General features: G+C 48.1%; 1 protein-coding gene across 1 annotated transcript in view; it reads left to right on the forward strand.

Moving 5' to 3' along the window:
* Garin1a (golgi associated RAB2 interactor 1A) overlaps positions 1-5,539 on the forward strand; it is a 9,810-nt gene extending 4,271 nt beyond the window's left edge. Inside the window, exons 3-5 of the mRNA XM_055608210.1 lie at positions 1,613-1,862; positions 3,106-3,224; positions 5,356-5,539. Of these exons, the coding sequence (XP_055464185.1) occupies positions 1,613-1,862; positions 3,106-3,224; positions 5,356-5,539 (553 nt within the window). The remainder of the gene's footprint in view (positions 1-1,612; positions 1,863-3,105; positions 3,225-5,355) is intronic.
* Positions 5,540-19,978: the final 14,439 nt, after the last annotated feature.

Consider the following 19,978-nt stretch of genomic DNA (forward strand, 5'->3'; position numbering starts at 1 on the left):
AAGGAAGGAAGGAAGGAAGGAAGGAAAGAAGAAAGGAAGGAAGGAAAGAAGAAAGGAAGGAAGGAAGAGAGAGAAAGAAAGAAAGAAAGAAAGAAAGAAAGAAAGAAAGAAAGAAAGAAAGAAAGAAAGAAAGAAAGAAAGAAAGGAAAGAAAGAAAGAAAAAGAGAAAGAAGAAAGAAAATACTGCCAATCCCAGCATGGTGATCCTGTCTCAAAAACAACCAACCAAAACCCAAAGAATGGTGGTGTGTGTTGGAGAGACAGGTTGGTGGTGTGAGCGCCGCTGCTCTTCCTGAAGTGTGAGCTCCGCTTCCAGCACCCATGTCTGGCAGCTCACAGCCTGTAACTCTGGCCACACACCTTTAGCTTCCAAAGATACCTATATGCATGTGGCATTTACACACTCTCTCTCTCTCTCTCTCTCTCTCTCTTTTAAATGTAAGAAAAGGAAAGGATAAAGGGTTAGTGAGGTGGCTCTGTTGGCTGAGTGTGCTCCCAGCACACAGAGCCTGGCTTCAGCGTGGTGGTACAAACCCGTAATCGCAGATCTTAGGAGGTGGAGACAAAGGATCATGGAAAAACACAAGAAAAACAAAGCCTTGACATGTCGGAGACACTGCCGTCCTCATCCACTGATCCAAGGATCAAAGATGTGGAGACAGGCTTAGAAACGAGTCAAAAAATCTTTGTTCTAATTCTCAGGTAGGAAGTTGGAGCACCCTTGAGCATTTGATTTGGGTTTTGTTTTGTTTTGTTTTCTTGAGACGGGATCTCCTGTAGATGAGGGTGGCTTTACACGCTTAATCCTCCTGCCTGAGCCTCTCAAGTGTGAGGGTCACCACTGTACCATGCTCTCGGTGACTGTGCTGTGTGTGTCTGTGTGTGCTGTGTGTGGTGTGGTGTGTGTGTGTGTGTGTGTGCACGCACTCGTGCGCGTGTGTGTGATGTTGGGTATGTGCAAACTGTGTGTGTGTTGTGTCAGGAAGCAAGGCCAGAAGATGCGTTGGATGTCACTGTCCTGTTCTCGTTCCCTTGAGATGGCCTCCCGCTGAAGCTGAAACACACTGGCTGCTCTGTCGGCTGGGCAGTGAGCAATCAGGATCTACCTGTTTGCCATCCATCCCTGGGGTTACAGGCCTGTGTGACAATTTCTGGCTTTTATAAAACAAAAAAACAGAGCAAACCAATAACCCCCACAGTTTTGAGGCTTCAAACCCAGGCCCTCAAGCTTGCACAGTGCGTTTATCTCCTAGTCACCTCTCGACCCACCCTCAGAATGTCTCCAGGCCTCTGGTAAAGTCTGCAATGAGTGGTTAACAATGCTGACCCTTGCCCCATCCAGAAGCTTTATGAGCACTTAGCATCAGTGGCGGTAACTGATGCCGGCAGGTTCTTTTTATTTAATTTCTTTTTGTGACAGTCACATAACCCAGGCTCAACTTGAACTCCTGCTCTCAGCCCCTGAGTGTTGGCATTAGGCATGCTCCCCCATGAGCCTTTACTGAAGAAGTAGGCCCTGCAGATAAAGAGGGTCAGCAGCTCCCCCCTCCCCCGCCAGCAGCCTCCAGGCACAGCTGGAAGTGCCGACACACACGTCCCCGCTTCTGCCCAGGATCCTGCCCCTGAAGTACGTGGAGCTCCAAATCTATAACTGGAGCCAGCGCATCCTCCGGGTTAGGACGGTGACTGAGAAGGTCTACTATCTGAGGCTCCACGAGAAGCACCCGGAGGCCGTGTTCCAGTTCTGGATCCGCCTGGTGAAAATCCTGCAGCAAGGCCTGTCCATCACCACCAAAGACCCAAGGATCCAGTTCACTCACTGCCTGGTACCCAAGATCCCCAACTCCTCCACTGAAACAACAGTAAGTGAGGGCGCCCCCAGGTCTGCAGAGAATAAACAAACTGTCCCCACGCGTGCAGTCATCCTCACATGGACATGTTCCCACATGCAAATGATGCTTGGCCTGTCATATGTGCAGGGCCCGGATCCACGAATCCTTGGATCAGGGACATTCAGGGGAAAAGCCTGCTCCCCCTGCTCCCCCTGCTCCCCCTGCTCCCCCGGTGGGATGGCAGAGCAGCTACTTGTGTAGTATTGTGATTCGTGAGGCGTGTGTGAAGGCTATGCCATTGCAAATAAGAGACTTGAGCGCAATGGACTTTTATATTGGAGGGGGAACCCTGGAACCGATCCACATGGAGCTTAGAGACAAGTATGTACACAATGTATACTGCATACCGTGTTGTTGGTACTAATATATACGTGTGTACATACATGACACGTTCTCTCGTGAGCACTTCCCTCACTTACGCACTTTCTTACCACAACGCAACACATCTGAAGGACTTAATGAGATGACAGCGGTTTTCAGAAAACTTCAGCATAGCCACATGGATATTTGTAGACTTTCATTCTCTTTGCATTTTTGTAAAGATGGGGTCTTGTTGCGTAGCCCAGGCTGGCCTCAAACTCAGGACCTCTCTGTCTCAGTACCCACGCTTCCCCCCTCGCTGTGGGTGGAGAGGGGCCTCCAGCAGGCCGGGTGCTGGAGTGTTATCCTACTGCTGAGCCACCGCCCCTTTATATTTCCTATCGTTCATTTGCTGTGCGCGTGCGGAGCCCAGGCTGGGCTGGAATTCGCTGTGCAGCCACGGCGCAGCTCGCCCTTTCAGCTCTCCTCCTCGCCTTGGCCTCCCACATGCTGGAACCACAGGCACACGCTACACACACTCCTGTGGCCAGGAGCTTTTCCTGGGCCTTCCCAGGGCAGAAGCACAGGCAGAAAGCGTGACAGAGATTGCGCCATATTTGAGATCTAAAACTGAACTCTCTTTCCGCCTTCATTAGGGTCTGAGTTTTGGTGTTTTGGTAATCACCGGTTTTGGAGATCAGTGGCTCTAGAGTCCATACCTTACCCCCTGGATAGCCCTTCCACCACATCCAAGGGGTAACTGCTCCCCCAATTACTGGCCCAACAATTCTGTGACTTAATGCTTAGAGACTTAATGTTTAGGACTTGCATCTCCTTGGGCGGAAGCCGTGCTGCCGGGGAGGGCAGGGGGCTCTGTTGGCAGCAGGCCTCTGACTTGCATCTCCCTGCACAGCCTGCAAGCAGCCCCCCGTCATCCTCCCAGACCAGCGAGACCACAATGCTGCTGGCAGCTGAGTGTACCAGCAGCGGCCTCTTAGGACTCTCAAAAAGACACCAGCCTGTAGGAGACAGGTGAGCCCTGTGGCGTCAGCTCCTGTGTCCCTCGCCCTAGCCTAAACTCAGGCCCTAAGACTCAATCATCTAGTTCTTTTCATTCTAGATAGCCAGCCACATGCCTTTGTCCCTTAAACTTGGGTTGCAAGCTTATGTTGGAAAACAGGTTCTGTGGCATCCGGGCAACTGAACATTCATTCCATAGATAAACTCCACTGTTTCCATATGGCAAATAGGCAGTAAAAAGAGTGGAAGATGAGTTAATTATTCCAAGAAATGTGAGCTAATAAGTCAGATAGCTACTGACTGGCTAATGCCAGCTCACAAAGGCCGCCGCTCGGGCCAGCCTCTGCACTGTCTCCCCTACCTCCTGTGTGAATAGACAGTGACCAAAGACTCCTCCTAGCTCCAAGTTTCAACTAACAAGCAGCCAGAGACTGAACCCCCAGCAAGGCAAGTATACGCCGTAGGCTGTCATCAGCCCATAATTTGTTTTTTTAAATCTCTTTGTGATTTTTCCAGTGGGAGGTGTTTGTTGTTGTCCCATTCTAAAAGCTGCCCCTCCGGACAGTTCCTGTAGTGCACAGCACCTTTTAGAATAGAAAAGGTCCTTTCAGATTGAAAAAAAAAAAAAAAAAAAAAAAAAAGCCTCACTTTTGAAGTTAAAATGCCTGATGCCTGCTCATACCTTCTGGATACCATTGACCTGGGCCTCCTCCCCTCCCCTCCCCTCCCTCCCTTCTCCTTCCCTCCCCTCCCCACTCTTCTCCTCCCCTCCCCTCCCCTCCTCTCTTCTCTCCTCTCCTTTCCTCTTCTTCTCTCCTTTCTCTCCTCTGTCCTCCCTTTCTTCCTTCTTCTCCTCCTATCCTTTCCTTTCTTTCCTCTCCTCTTTTCTCTTTCCCTCCCTTTCCCCCCTCTCCTCCCCCACGAGTTTCTTGTCACCCCGGCTGACCTCCTGATCCACTGCCTCCACCCCCCACATGCTAGAATGGAACCCGGGCTTCCTGGGTGCTGGGCAACATGCTCTGTCCACTGACTACACCCCCAGTCTCACCCCCGTCCCTTTGTTTTGTTTGCTCATTTGTCTGTTTTGTTTGACTCAGGGTTTCACTCTGTAGCTCTGAATAGACTTGAACTTGCTGTAATGCTCCTGCCTCAGCTTCCCAAAAACTTCCTTTTCTCAGATCTGGAGTTTGGTTCTTTGGTTAAGAGCACTTCCAGAGGGCTCAGGCTCAATTCCCAGACCCACAGGGCAGCCACACAACTGTCTGTTCTCTAGTTTCAGAGGGTCTGACAGGCTCTTCTGGCCTCCTCAGGCACCAGGCATACAAGTGGTGAACAGACATACATGAAAACAAAACACCCACACACATAAAATAATAAAATTTTAATTATTCTTTTCATCACCTTTTCTCTCCATTTCCTCATGGCTAAAGTTGACTTTCCCCTTAGGAGTTTCCGGTTATTTATTTGGAATGTTGTTGTTGTTTGAGACAGGAGATGCCCTTGAACTACTGACCTCTACTGCCTCCAAGTACCAGATTACAGGAGCACCAGTAACATGTCTCCTGTTTATTTTGGATTTTTTAATTTTTTTTTTTTTTTTTTTTTTTTTTTTTTGGTTGGTTTTGGTTTTGCTTTTGAAACAGCGTCTCACTATTTAACTCTTGGTTGGCTTGGAACTCACTGTTGTAGACCAAGTTAGCGTTGAACTCACAGAGCTCTGCTTGCCTCTTCAGTGCTGGGAGTAAAGGCTTAGGCCACCAGACTCTGCCTGGGTTGTTTTCTTCTGAGACAAAGTCTCACTTATAACACTAGCTGGCCTGGAACTCATGTCCTTCAGCAGAGAAATATGTGCTCTTAACCTCTGCAGCCTTTAAAAAAAATAGTTCATTTAAGCAGGATTTTTTTAATGTGATGGGCATTTAATGTGCATGGGTATTTTGCCCGCAGTGCCTGCGGTTCTAGACCTCCTAGAACTGGAGTCATAGACAGTTTAATGCCATGTAGGTACTGGGAACTGAACTCGGACGCTGTGGAAGAGTAGCAAGCGCTCTTGACAGCTGAGCCATTGTGTGACACTTCCGTGGCTTTTAACGGTGTCTTTTCTGTTGCTCTCTATGACCTGCACATCTCTGGAATCCCACAGACCCTTGAATACAGAAAGAGACAACTGCAGCGGCTACAGGGCACCCCCGCTGACGGGCTCTTCAATTAATATGCCCATGAGAGCCAGTCTGAGACACAGCCTCTGGGAACAAGAGGACTCAAATGAGAACTACCTGCAGGCTCCTGTAGCCAGCTCCCTAGGAGAGAACTTTCTGGGACCCTAACGTAAGGCGTGAACGGGTGTCCGGCCTGTCTTCTCTGCGCTTGTTCTGCCTCCTCTAATGCTGCTTCCTGCTGTGGGCCGGCTAACCGCGAGAGGGATGAGATAGTGCTTATGCCAAGACGCTCCTCCACTTCCACCAATAAACCTCCAATGGAGTCCTCTCTGCTACAGGTTGTGTTTTAGGGAGGGTCTGGGCAGCCGGGGGAGGACTGGCTGGAAAGCCCTGCTCACTCCTCAGAACAGTAAATAGGAAGGAAGGTGTAGAACGGAAGCCTGAAGCCAGAGCCACACTTGTTAAGAAGCCACATTGTTACACCTTGCTATTAAGAATCCATGCTTTACAGGGATGCTTTCTGCTTTCTAAACCTCTGGCATCCTGCCAACCACAGTTTGCAACCTGTGCTGACCTTGTAACCCTGTGCTGACCTTGTAACCCGCTAATGTAGCCCCAGCCCTTGGCCTTGCTAAACTCCTGAGCACCTGTGATGGCTCCCCTTCCAAAGGATGAGTCTTCACTTCTCTACCCCACAGGCAGCCCTGAGCCCCTTCCCTCACTTTTCTGTCCAGGCGCTAACAGCCAGTCATCTCAACAGCTGTATTCTATCAACCCCAACCCTTCCCCATAAAAGACTCCAAAAGCCAGTGAGGGGCTGCTCTCTGAAACCCAGAGGGGAGGCAGCCGTCTGACCAGCCCCTCCTGTACTTCTACATATAGCTAGCTTGCTTGAATTAAACAGTCATGGAAATTTAAATTAATTAAAAATCCTGGACTTCTCTCTCAACTTTAAAAGAAGCTACCAACTGCCCGATGGAAAGCCTGAAACATCTAAGCCAAGCCAGGGCTATCCAGCACAAAGGAAAGGGCCTCTGGGCAAACCTAACTACCTTTGTCAAGGAGAGGCAGGGCGTCCATACAGACATCCTAAGAATGATGGTAACCAGCTCGGAGATAACCTCGCCCGTCTCAAGAAAAGGAGGGTTCATCTTTCAACTCCCTGTGTTAGGGTAAAAGGCCAATAGCACACACTTGGCCAGTTACTAATGGAGAGGAGGCTTCTGGGAAGGGTGGTGGTGACTCCCATCAAAGTTCTGACTGCTTGGCTGTTGCCCACTAGCACCTAGTAAAAGCAAACTGGAAAATCTTATATCTTTGCACGTCTCTGGGCAAATATTCCCCAGTTATGTAGGAGAAACCAAAGCTGCTCCTGCTTTCCAGACAATTAGGAAGATTCACTCAGAACGTATCCCTGTAATACCCAGCAAGTAGTTAGCGCTCCTCTGTCTGATCGGCTTGTGATGTTGAGCTTGTCAAGTGGAGCAAGAGAAAACAAGTTTCCTGTCCTTGGAGAGAGCTTTACTGAACTGTATTTTAAAGGCAAAGGAAAGGCTGTTAATGTTTACATGACATTTGTGCCACTCAGTCCCCAAGTAAAAGCTGGATGGCCTGCTTCTTGTGTGATGGCAGGAGGAAGAACGTGGCTGTCCCCTTCCCGGGCAGGAGTGGCTGATCTGAGGACTAAATCCTGGCAAGGCTGAGTTGTACAGGACGCTGAGACAGCATTCACTGCTTGTGGCCTTCTTTTCGCCTCCATGAGAAGTACAAGGAAAACAGCTTGTCTTTGGACATTGTGCTGGTGGGTTTCTTGTTACCTTGACAAGCTAGAGTCACATGGGACATGGGAACCACAAATGAGAAAAACGCCTCCATCACATTGGCTTGTGGTGCACTTTACAAATTTTTCTATGGGGTGTTTTATTGTTTAATGATTGATGGGTGGCCCGCTGTGGGTAGGGCCACCCTTGGGCAGGTCTGTGTAAGGAAGCTGAGCAAGCCCTCGGAGCAAGCTGGTGTGTAGCACTTCTCCGTGGCCTCTGCTTCAGCTCCTGATTTGGCTCTGCTTGGCGATAAAGTGTGGGCTGAAATCAACTGTGTTCTCCCCACGTTGCTTTCGGTCACCTGCTTATCACAGCAACAGAAGTAAGCTAGGGCAGATGGATTTGCTATCAAGTAGGCTGCGCACCTGCCCCGGCCCCAAGAGAGACTGGACGAAGTCTGACCCTGCTCCCCAAAGTGTGCCCGTTCCTGTGTCACTGTGACTATATAATATCTAACTCTCAAAGTCGCCCTTGTGGAGATAAATCATGGCACCCTGTGTTTACACACACTTAAAGAAGGCCGATCTTCACTCTGTTACACGCTCAGCTTCCATCCCCACTTCCACGGCTTCCCAGCTCACTATTACCCGGGTTTAAGTTCCTGTCAGTTCTCACTTGAGCTGTTGTGCTAACACCATTGGCGAAAAGCTAAAAGCAGCATGAAATTAACAGCTGACACCACTGGGCATTCACTGTATGTAAATTCTCTGTTAGGGTTTTACAAAGTTCACTCAGGCCACACCGCAACCCAGCTGGAGGCAGATTCTCACAGCACATTTTGTGAATGATGAAGGCACAGAGTGATTATCAGAGGACACAGAGGGAGAAAGTAGCTGGAGTTTTAACACAGTCTGTCTGATTTCAAAGCTTACATTTGTGTGTTTGTTTTTGACAGGGTCCTTCTCTGTAGCCCTAGTTCTCTTGAAACTTGCTATGTAGACAGATCTGCTTCTGGAATCACAGGCGCGTGCCGGGTTCTTGGCCACAGCCCACCCTTGGATGCGCCTGTGATCTTTCCCTGGTCCAGTCTCCCTCCACACTCCTGACGTCATTTTTGAAGCATTATAGACATAGCTGCCAGAGCACCTTCTTCATAAAACCAAACTCTGACGTGAAATGACTAGACCCAGTGACAGCCACAGGCTGTTTGCTGCAGTCCCCCGGCATCTTTCCCATCCATCATGCCAAGGGCCTTGTGTGTTCCTAAGTTTGCGTTGTTCTTAAGTGCTGCTAAGGCATTTCGGACGTGTTCACGCCACCGGATACATACCTCCTTGCCTTCCCTAGGCCTCCCAAGAGGCTGGTCCTTGCTGATGCCCTTCTCTGTGACGGGTGTGGCCCACACTTGCACTGCTCGTACCATCCCTAACCGTATTGTAGTCATTTCTTCCGTGTCTATCTCCTGAGTGGAACAACGAGCTGTGAGAACAAATGCCATGGAATCGATTAGAATACTTGAAAGAGACGCTAGCAGCTGGGCACAGTGGGTCAGGCCTGTGAGCCCAGCACTCAGGAAGCACAAGCAAGTGGATCTCTGTGAGTTCAAGGCCAGCCTAATCTGCAAAGCAAGTCTGGGATAGCCAGGGCTGTTACACAGAGAAACCCTGTCTCCAAACCCCCGGGGGGGGGGGGGTAAGAAAGAAAGAGAAGCTAGCTTTCACTAAAACCAAAAGGAATTCACTGGAAGGGTGTGGGTTGGCTTGCACAGCTGTTACGGAGTTTTTGACCCCTGGGAGATGACCATAGATGCAATCCAATTATAATTAAAAGATTTATTGATTAGCTGCTAGCAGGACTAATGTTCTCTGAACCAAACTTAAGATTGCCATCAGAAGGAGGTTGAGGGAAGTATCTTTAAAAGGGAAACCCACAAGAAGACCTTCAGTATCTACACAAGCAAGCAAAAACTAGTTTGTTCTGCCAAATAAGTGGTTAAGGAAACTCAATCTTTGGGTGTCTGCATAAGCAAGTTACAGAAGAAAAAAAAATGCAGTTAGTCAGATCCTAACAAGTACATGGGCACAGCTGTACATTTCTGGGTGAGGGTCGCTGAGTCAGGGTAACTGGAAACTTATCTTTCAGGGACTGGAGTCTGATATAAATGGCCAGTGGGTACAAAAATGGACGCTGCTGGCAGGCCCAGCCCGGGCGTCCAGAAGAGGAGATAAGGAGTCAGGCACAGCGATAGGACTTTTTTATTTATATAGAACTCAGTAGGCAGGGATAGATGCATGTTGTTCCAAAACACAGATCATATCATTTTTGTCCCTGGACAAGTTTCAACTTCCTCTTGGTCGTAAGTTTAGTCATCATTGATAAACCATGACAGAACAGAATTAACTTTTACAATCGTTTTCCCTCATCAACCCCACAACCCAACTTTTAACCATCTTGTAGCTTCAAAGGCATATTGCCAAAGCATGGCAGCCTGTTTTCAGCTGGTAGTTCTTGGGGTTTCAGGGGCACTAGACAGACAGCTCCAAGCCAGCCTGGGAAGATTGTTATGTCCCAAGCAGAGAATTATTAACTTTTAATAGTCAGAGTACTAATTGTCATAAGGTCCAGGAAAAATATTCAGCCTAAGGTGCTGCAGTTATTCAGTTTCTGGCATACAATGTTTATATTTTATAAATTTGTAAAATGCATGTGCCTAACCTTGGGAGTCTTTTGCTCCTTGGTGGTGGAGACCTGTATAAGCTGACTTTTCTAGTAATGGAAGGTCTCACTACTTCATTCTTTTATCATTTATGCACACCATTCTCTGTAGAAGGAAGAGGCTTTCAATTTGCTCTTCTGCCGACCTCTCTAGCACTCCTAATATTTTACCTTTTTATTTTACTTTGTTCTGGTTATCTTGCTCCTGAGTAAGGGCAGGGGCAGATGTTCTAAGCCTATTGTGGAGCCAGAGCCGGAGGTCTCTGGCATCTTTATTTGAGTCACAACCTCCAGGGTATAAGGAAGACCTTCAAGTCTTCCAGATAAAGACGTCTCCCTAAAATGGGGAGGGATATTGTGCTCAGGGCTTTCCTGGGGAAGCTTAGAAGTAGAACTCATGGAAGAAGGCATAAATGATTCATAAGTAATTCCATCAGTCCAACAGTCCCAAGTTGTACAAATAATAAAAGCCTCCCAAGCAAGGGACATAAGGAGATCAAGGTCAAAGAGCTGGAGACTGAGTCATAGCATTTGTGTCACTAGGCTCAGCCTGGCTGGATCTTTGTCAAGCAGCTGAGCTGGCTTCTTGACTTTCGCTGTTCCTCTTAGATATGGCTGTGCTAGGCTGCCCAGCATAAAATGGAGTTTCTTTAGCCATCACAAAACCAAAGGGACAATCAAAGGGTCTTTCACAGTGTGACACCAGGGCAACACTGGGGGCTCAGGGAGTCAGAATGTGACACCATGGCACCACTGGGGAGTCAGGGAGAGGTAGCTGTTTGGCCATCTGGTCAAATGCTGCAGGAGGCTGAATGGTTTTCCCAAGGGAAACTGAAGTTGTTGCGAAGGAACAAATAGAGGAATGGAATTCTGGTGTAGTTTGACTCTGTTCTCTGGTAGAAAACATTTATTTACTTAATGTATACTTCTGTAAATTATTTTATTTTATAAGTGCTGGGATTAAAAGTATATGCCACCACCTTTGCCAGCCCCACCACACCACGCCCCTATTTTTGAGGCAAGGTCTCACCCCGGAGCCTGGGCTGGTTTTAAACAGGAGCTAATGAAACTCATTCCTAAGCCTCCTAAGTTCCGGACTGTAACAAGATCCACCACCATGGGCTTTGAGACTCTCCGCATCTTTGATAAGTAGGCCAGATTTCAAGGTCTCCAACCATAAGCTGTTCTAGCGGCTAATCAGATAGAAAATTAAGGAAGTCAAGTGTTCTAGGATAATTATCTCATGGCCTTCTTCTCTTCCCAGAAGGAACAGTAAAACAAAACAAGCAAACAAGCTTGTTTGGGGTAAAACAAACAAGCAAGCAAGCAAGCAAACGACAAGTCCTTAACGCTGGGCTTTCAGTCAGCGTGCAGCCTGTGAGGTATGGCCCTTGTTTGACCCCATTTTGTAGCCTGGGGCAGGACAACAGATAGCTGGAGGCTGGTACTCTCGATTTGCTGAGCTGATGGACTGAACTGTCTTTGACCCATTCTACCCCCCTGTCTATTTCTGAACTATCTCGTGCGTGAGTGCAAACATCTGTGTGGAGGCCAGAGTCCTGATCCAGTGTCCTCTTCCGTAGCTTTTCCACTCTGTGTTTAAGGTTCACTTAGTGTTACTGTATGCAGGAATGTGGACACACGTGTGCGTGGCACGGCATGAGGACCCCTTTCAGGAGTCAGTTCTCTCCTTCCCTCTTGACAGCCAGGGCTTGAACCCGGGTCCTCAGGCTTCTGCAACAGCAGCCTTTACCCTCTGATCTGTCTTATTTGCCCTCCATCTTATTTTTTTTTGTTTGTTTTTGTTATATTTTGAGACAAGGTCTCGCCACTACATTTGGGGCTGACCAGTTAACTAGACAGACAGGCCGGCGAGTCTCAGGCATGCTCCTGCCTCTGCCTCCGCAGCCCTGGGATTTCAGGGACAGAACAACTTACTGACCAAACCATCTCCTCAATCTGGAGGAGCTGCTGAGGACAGGGAAACTTTTGGATGTGGGGCCTCGTTGGCATAGTAGGCCACAAAGGACAGGTCTTTGAAGATTATTCCAGGCCCCTGGTTCAGACCTTGCTTTCCTGCCGTGGTGGACAAAGCTTCACCATACATTTCTGCCTTCCCGTACTCCCTTCCCCGTGGTGGAATGAGATTCTAGAACAGCCCAAATAATTCTTCCTTCTCACAAACTGTTTCTGCTGTGAAAGTTAACCGTCAGAGGAACCAAGGGATTGTGGGACATCTCCATGAAGTCATCTTTCATGCCTTGTTACTCTTTGGCATCCTTGGAATCCTGTCTACAACATCCGAAGCCGTAGACACATTATTTACCATTTATAGTAGTGAAATAATCTCTTACGTAACACCTGTATTTTAAGATAATGCACTGTTGTTGTTTTTAGATAGGCTCTCTCCGTAAACCAGGCTGGCCTAGAACTCACTATGCAGCCTTGAATTCACAGCAATCCTCCTGCCTCAGCCTCCCCAGTGTTGGGGTTACAGGCATGAGCCAGCACATTGTGCTGGGCTAGAGATGGAAACCAGGGCTTCGAGCATGCCAAGGAAGTACTCGACTGACTGAGCTGTAACCCCAGCCCAGAATGTTCCAAAACGTGTAAGACTTTGGTCTCATGAATTTCAGATAATATTCAGCCTGTGTTCGTTCTATGTACGTAATTTAAAAGCTGTAAGGGGGCCTGGAGAGATGGCCCAGCCTTCTGGTCAAGAATCAGGGTTCAGCATCCACACAGTGGCCAACAACCATGTCTAACCCAGTTCCAGGGGCTCCGACCTTCTTGGGGACCCGACTTGTATATGGTACACATGCGCACATGCAGGTAAAACATTCATACTCATAAAACACAGCAAATCAATCTCTAAAAATGTTCAAGGAGACCAGTTCCTTATTAGAGTCTTCTAGCAGGGAGGCCTTTCAACCTCAAATCCCGGATGGTTTTGCTGTGTGTCCCCTTCTGTTGGCTGAGCGAGGTCTCCGCTTCATTCGGCCAGAAGTACGGCATTCCTCCCAGGTTCCCAACCTTGCTAAGGCCGCCACCGCTTATACGGTTCCTCCTGTTCTGATGACACCCCACCATACAATTATTTTCCTTGCTACTTCATAAGTGTAATTTTGAACCATACTATGAATGTCTGTGTCTACTGAGCGTCTTCGGTGACCCTGTGGTGAGAGACTGTTAACTGCACCCACAGGCTGAGAACCGCTGCTCAGGGCAAGAGGCGCCAAAACTAGCGACATCTGCCTCCAGCCTCTGGCTTTTGTTGTTGTTTTGAAACAGTGCCCCTAACGACCTTCCCGCTTCAGCCTCCCGAGACGCAGCTCGCTGGTACAGATGCGCCCCAGCCCCGCCAGCTTTGCTTTCCAGAGCGATCCCCCCTCCGGTGCCATCATTGCCGCCCTTGCTTCTCAACCCCACATGTGCGAGGAATGGAAAATTTCCCTATAACCTGTGGTAATTGCTTTCTGTTGTTGTGACAACAGATTTGAGATAATCAACTAAAGCTGAAGAAAACGGCCTAGAGCTGTAGCTGAATGGCAAAGCACTTGTCTAGCATGCATCAGGTCCTGTGTTCAAGAGCGAGCACCACACAGGCAATCCACCGTTAAACTTTAAAAGAGCAGGAAGAGTAGGTGGAGGAGGACTGAGCTTGTCTAAGGGTGTGCACTGGCATGATACCCCATCTCCAAGGGTCACAGAGAAGGAAGAGGGGTCCGGGAGGAAGTGGTGGAGGAGGGGGAGAAACACCGACTGAGCAGAGGGCTGGGCTCCGAAAGGTTTCAGGTTTGGAGTCCAGGACATGGAGTAAGGTTTCTCAGGAGAGGTGTTGACACATACACAGCCAGCCAGCTTGGGGGTCTGAGGAAGAGTTCCGGCCCGTGAGGCACAGCGCAGAAGTCCTTTACTGTAAGGTGCAGGGGCAGAATGCGGACTCTGTGTCATGTGACCTATGGGTAGCCCATGTGCTTTCAGTCCAGCTCTCTCGGGGCGGCCGAGCTGGGTGAGGAGAGCAAGAATCCAGAAAAAAAACAAGTTACTTTGGTTCTAAAAACCAAGTGACTGTAATTTTGATACTTGGTACTGTTCAACCAAAATGGAAGAGTTTTCCAAAATGGCAACGCCGCGACTGTGTTGGGACTGAGTGAAGGAACATCCAGGATGCTGGGGCAGGAGTAGCTCAGACCTCTGCTGATGGTTCTTCACTGATGGGCTGAGTGCTTGTGAGGTGCTTTGAATCTACAGGCATGTCAAAAATCAGGATTAAGAACAAGCAAACGAGAGACTCTAAGTCGAAAAAGATGTAGAAAAGTGAACCATAATTCATGGGTGTGCCAAATTTGCAACTATTTGTAAAATACTGCAAACAACAAATATTTAAACCAAGGCACCAACATCTGCAGGTGAGTGGCAAGCGTGTGGGGAAGGGAAGGAAGGTCTGGACCTCCTGTCTCCTGGCAGATCTGTGAGTTTCCATGTAGTTTGCCGGACAGTTGGGCCAGGAAGGAGAGCCCCAGGGGAGTGGAGAGGAGTTAGTCCTTTCCTCCTGCTCTAGGAGGTTTTGACTGCTCCAGCCCCCTGGGTCAGTGACCCGTCTCTCTCCTCTGGCTTGGGTTGGCCTGTTCCTTCCTGTTCCTACAGCCCAGAATGGCCTAACGGAAGCCAGTTCCATCCCCAGGCAAGGGTAGCTGTGCAGCAGACGGCCGCTCGCCGGCCATCTGTGACTTACTTGTCTGTTCCCTGGTGCCTGGTTCCTACCAGAAACTCAGCTGCAGGAGGTCTGGCAAATGCATTTCTGCCGTCACCAGTTCTGGCCATTTTAAATGCTGTCTTCCCAAACACAGGGAAGGCTTCAGTCCCGGCTTCTCCTAGAAAATGATTTTCTAGTATCTATTCCTTAGATGAAAAGAAACACCACAGAAGGGATGAGTAAAGCATTTAAAGGCCAATAAATGTGGCACGTGGAAGAGAGAAGTAACAAACATTGTCATCTAGAGTCAATTAATAGCCTCCAGGACAGGGCATTGGCAGAAACAGTTTCCAGAGCAAAGTAAGGGTGCCTCGCTGGGCTCTGCGGTAGAATCCAGAGAAGAGCAAATGCCCTCAAGGAATAACATCAAGATAAACCCCCTTTAACTTGGCCACAGAAATTAAAGTTTCACAGTTGCTTTTGGACATCTGTAGGGAAAAAGCAGAAGGTTGTGAAGACTGCCCTGGTGGTGAGGAGGCAGCAGAGAGGGTTCCTTGCGGCAGGTCATGCCTGTGCAGGCTGAGGGGTGGTTCTGAGCCAGGCTCCACCACTCAAGGTTCGCAGGAGACCCTCACAACCTTAGGCCGCTGACTTGCAGGAACAGACCACAGAGGCCAGGCTGAGAATCCAAAGCCTGGGGCTACAAAGACAGAATTGGCACATTGAGTGGTAAGGCCTCATCATTTAACGGGAGCGTTTAAGGGCTGAGAGGGCTCAGTGGGTAAAGGTACTTACCTGACAGCCTGAGCCTAATCCCTGAGACTCACATGGTGGCTAGAGAGAGTACAGAACTGACAGCTGTGCTCTCTCTCACACACACACACACACAGTAAAATATAAACAAAATGAGCATTCAGGATTATTAAGACTAAGACCACCAACTTATGGGGGTGATGGCTTGAATGGAAACAACCACATTCCGTCTGTGATTCTCACCTAACTTAGAATAAATAAATCTACTTCTTTGTCTTGCTGCAGACACAGATACTGGTTTTTATTAAATGTCACTAAAATTAAATTTTGAACGATGCTCAAACAAAACACAGCTGGGATGCTAATAATCACCAGAAGAGCTGACGGCACCCGTCTTCTGCTGAGATACAGGGCAACAGGTGGTTCGTGTCACAGTTTTCTTGCCCCCTTAAAGTCTTGAAGCACATTGCCCTGACAAAGAATAAAAGGAATTTCGTCCCTCTCCTGGCTGCTGATCAAGGACGCGTGCAGCCAGTAGTGGGTGGTGTCATGGGATTCCTACACACCCACGCAGGGACAGTGTAGCTGCAGGTGCTTGTCGTTCTTTTAAAACATACATTCATTGTGTACGTTTGGTTTTTGTTCTCTGCTTTGTGACAGGGTCTCACTATGTCACTCTGGGTGACCTGGAACTTGCTATGTAGACTAGGCTAGCATTGAACTCAGAGATCTGCCTGCCTCTGCCTCCCCCTTCTGCCTGGGATCAAAGGTGTGCACCATCATTCTAGGCATGTGTGTGTATGTGTGTGTGTGTATATACATATATCTATGTATATGTATATATACATATATATATGCCACAAATGACAAGGTTAGTAAGTCGGGTGAGCACAGATCCCAGTAAGGACTGAGCCCTGGCAGCTGGTGATTCTCCAAGCCCAGCAGACAGTAGGGACAGTGGCCACTGTTGGGCTAATGCAGCCGAGAGAAAGGTGGCCTGTGAGGATCAGTCTCCAGCGGCACAGGCTGAGTCACGGCTGGTGGGGCAGGGGTCCTGATCGCCTCCACCCTTCACACCTGCAACTCAGTTTCTGCCAGTGTCTCAGCCAGCCCCTGACTCTAGCACATGCAGCCCTGGGAGAAAGGCAGAAGAAGCCTGGCCTCTTTACGGCCCCCTCTCTCTGCTCATCTTCCCAGAGCAGGCCCAGGAAATAGGAACCAAGTAAGAGGAGATTGTGGAATCGCTAACTCCTCCTATAAACTGCAAACTCCTCCCACACATTTCACAACACCATGGCATGTAGGTCCCTCAGTGGCGCCTGCCAGGCCCAAACATCTTATTAATTTAACAATAATGACTGTGCTGGCTAGTTTCGAGGTAGCTTAACACAAGCCAGAGTCATCAGGGAAGGAGGAGGCTCAGCTGAGAAAATACTTCCGTAGGATTGGGCTCTAGCTGAGCCTGTAGGGCATTTTTTAAAAAATCAGTGATTGATGAGGGAGGGCCCAGCCCATTGTGGGTGGTGGTGTCATCCCTGGGCTGGTGGTCCTGGATTCTAAAACAAAGCAGGCTGAGCAAGACATGAGGAGCAAGCCAGTTGTCTTGTTTTGGAATGGGATTCACTGTGGACATAACAGTCTATTCACTCATCTGTCCAAAGACATTTGGGCTATTTCCAATTTGGGTGATAAAGTTGCTACAAACATTTCCTCCTCCTCCTCATCCTCCTTGTCCTCCTCCTCTTCTTTCTTTTGTTTTTGTTTTTTTGAGACAGGGTTTCTCTGTGTAGCCTTGGCTATTCTGTACTTGCTTTATAGACCAGGCTGGCCTCAGACTCAGAGATCCACCTGCCTCTGCCTCCCAGAGTGCTGGGATTACAGGCGTCCACCACAACACTTAGCTGGAGTCGTGTTTTAATTTTTTCTTGGCTTCCACATTCTCAGCATGGCTAGGCAGCTCAGGCTTGGCATTTCCCTATGGCTCTGTCTTCAGGATGAGAGTGGATCCTGGGCTCATGTTCTTGGGGCAAGAAAAGCCTGGGAATAGCACTATCCTCAGAGCCTCACATCTGGGGTTCTGCCAGGTTTTCCATTGTATTATTCCTTTTCCCTCTGCGAGTCGGTAGAAATTTCTGGAAGATGTTCCCAGTTGCACGGATACCTGGAAGTGACCTGGACAAGGCCAGTCACTTCCCCTTAAGCCATCACCTGGGAACCAAGTATTCAAGTACTTGAGCCTGTGGGGAACATTTTTTAAAATGATTTATTTATTTTTTATTTTATGTGCACTGGTGTTTTGCCTGTATATATGTCTGTGTGAAGGTGTTGGAGCCCCTGGAACTGGAGTTACAGACAATTGTGAGCTGCCATGTGGGTGCTGGGAATTGAACCCAGGGCCTCTAGGACAGCAGCCAGTGCTCTGAACCATCTCTCCAGCCCTGTGGAAACATTCTTAAACTGCTGCAGCTACATTTCTGATTTGAAGCTGGCCTTGGCTATGTGAAAAGCTGTCTCAAAAACACCAAACAAATAATAAATTTGTGAATTATGGTTCTGCTTATTTCTTCTTTCTGAAAGCAGATCCTTTCATTTAAAGTCAAGTTTACAAACATGTATCCTATTTGTAATTTAGAATGCAATGTTAAGCACACTACAATTCTGGGATGGAGAGATGAGTCATGATCTAAGAGCACTGGCTGCCCTTCCAGAGGACCAGGGTTCAATTCCCAGCACCCACATGGCAGCTCACGACAGTCTGTAACTCCAGTTCCAGGGGATCTGACACCCTGCAGAGACATATATGCAGGCAAAACACCAATGCACATAAAACAAAAAATAAAAATAAAAAAACAAAGGAAACCACAATTCACTTGTTGATGTATTATTGTCCCTAATTGTGGGTTTTAGTGGTACAGTTGTGCTAAAAAAACAAAACAAAAAGCATTTGCAAAGTAGAGTATCCATAATTTCAGTTTCATATTCTGTATTTAAAATTTTCATATCCAATGCCGCAGATCTTAAACTTTGTTAGAACAAATTTTGTTTAAAAACAAAAACTTGCTCCGAGTTTTGGGGCCTTGTATACTTTTGAAACCAAATGGAGAAAACAAAGCCAAAAACGCAAACACTAAATCAAATAAAGCAGGGGCTGAGGAGATGCCTCAAAGGTTAGGAGCTGTTGCAGATGACAGCACCCATGTCAGTCAGGCAGCTCGAAACCGCCTGTACCTCGAGCTCCAAGGGGTCTGCTGCTCTCTGGCCTTCCTGGGCATCTGCACGCACACGGCGTACATGAATTTACTCCAGTTCACACAGGCACACACATACACATATATAAATTGTTGTGCACCTATAACCCTAACATTGGTGAGGTTGAGGCAAGCAGATCTCAGGTTCAAGGCCAGCCTGGGCTACATAGTGAGACCCTGTGACAAGTAAACAAAAGTGAACACTGATGTGCTCTTAGTGTGTGTGTCAGGTGTCATTCTGTGATGCGCTTTCTTCACAGGGGCTAATTGCTCGCAACTTCCTTACATAAGCACATCCCCAGTCCTCGGGGTGGGCTTCTAGCTCCATTCCCAACCTTCCCTGTAGGTGGGTGTGGCCAATAGAATGTGACAAAAGTGATTATGCCATTTCTAGGTCATCCCCGTAAAAGGAATGTGTGTGCTTCCATTTCTTTCCCTCTTCTCGCTTGCATTCTGACCGGTGAGATAACAGGAGCCAGTGCAGCCACTTTGGGGCATAGAGGTGAAAGCCACATGGCATAGACAATGTACCAGCTTTGAGCTACCGACCTTTGTAAGAGAAAATTTAAAATTGTGGTTTGTTTACTCACTAGATACAGGGGCTGCTTTGGCTATCTCCAAAATAATATTCTATTCCTCTTTGGTACCTATTTATATCTTTATTTCTAATTTTATCTTTTATATCCACATTTTGTTCTTTGTTATATTTTGTTTTTATCAAGACAGGGTTTTTCTATAGCCAGACTGGCCTCAAACTTTGAGAGAGAGAGAGAGGCCTGCCTCTGCCTGCTGAGTGCTGGGATTAAAGGCGTGTGTACCACTGCCTGGCCCGTATCCACATTTTGAAACTATACTGTTAAGAAGATGGTTATTCAATTATCTCATGTGTTCATTTACTTTAATGTGTTGAATGTTCTAAGATTTGTTCTCGCTACAGTTACAGTTGCGTGAACCTCAGGCTGGCTAGAGAATTCTGGAGCCGCATTCTCTTCTCCTCTGTTCCACTCACTGTGACATCTAAAGCCTGTGAAGCCCGAGGCCCTCCTGTCTCCACGCTCAGTGCAGCCCCGCCCACCTCGTCCCTCTGATATTTTCGTAGGATGCTTCTCCTTCTAGTCCAGTAACTTAGGAGTTTCTTGCCTCTAGTTTTATCTGGTCTCCTGGGAATATGGTAAGTGCTGGTGTCTCCACATCAAGTGGGTTTTTGTTTTGTTTCAGGGATTGTTTCCCGCCAGGTGGGTCCGTAGCTGTCCCACTGGCTGTCCCTCGCTCCCTGTGTGCCCTCTGTGGGGTGTTCTCAGGTCTGTCATACTGGCTGATGTCGCTCCGCACTCTGTGTCCCCTCAGCTCCTCGTGGCCTCTGTGGGGTGTTCCCTAAGTTTGTCATCCCTGTCGCTGACTCTCTCTTCTATTACGTGAGATGTAGCTC

Source organism: Psammomys obesus, unplaced genomic scaffold, assembly GCF_907164565.1.
Source record: "Psammomys obesus unplaced genomic scaffold, mPsaObe1.curated_primary_1811, whole genome shotgun sequence".
NCBI lineage: Eukaryota > Metazoa > Chordata > Mammalia > Rodentia > Muridae > Psammomys > Psammomys obesus.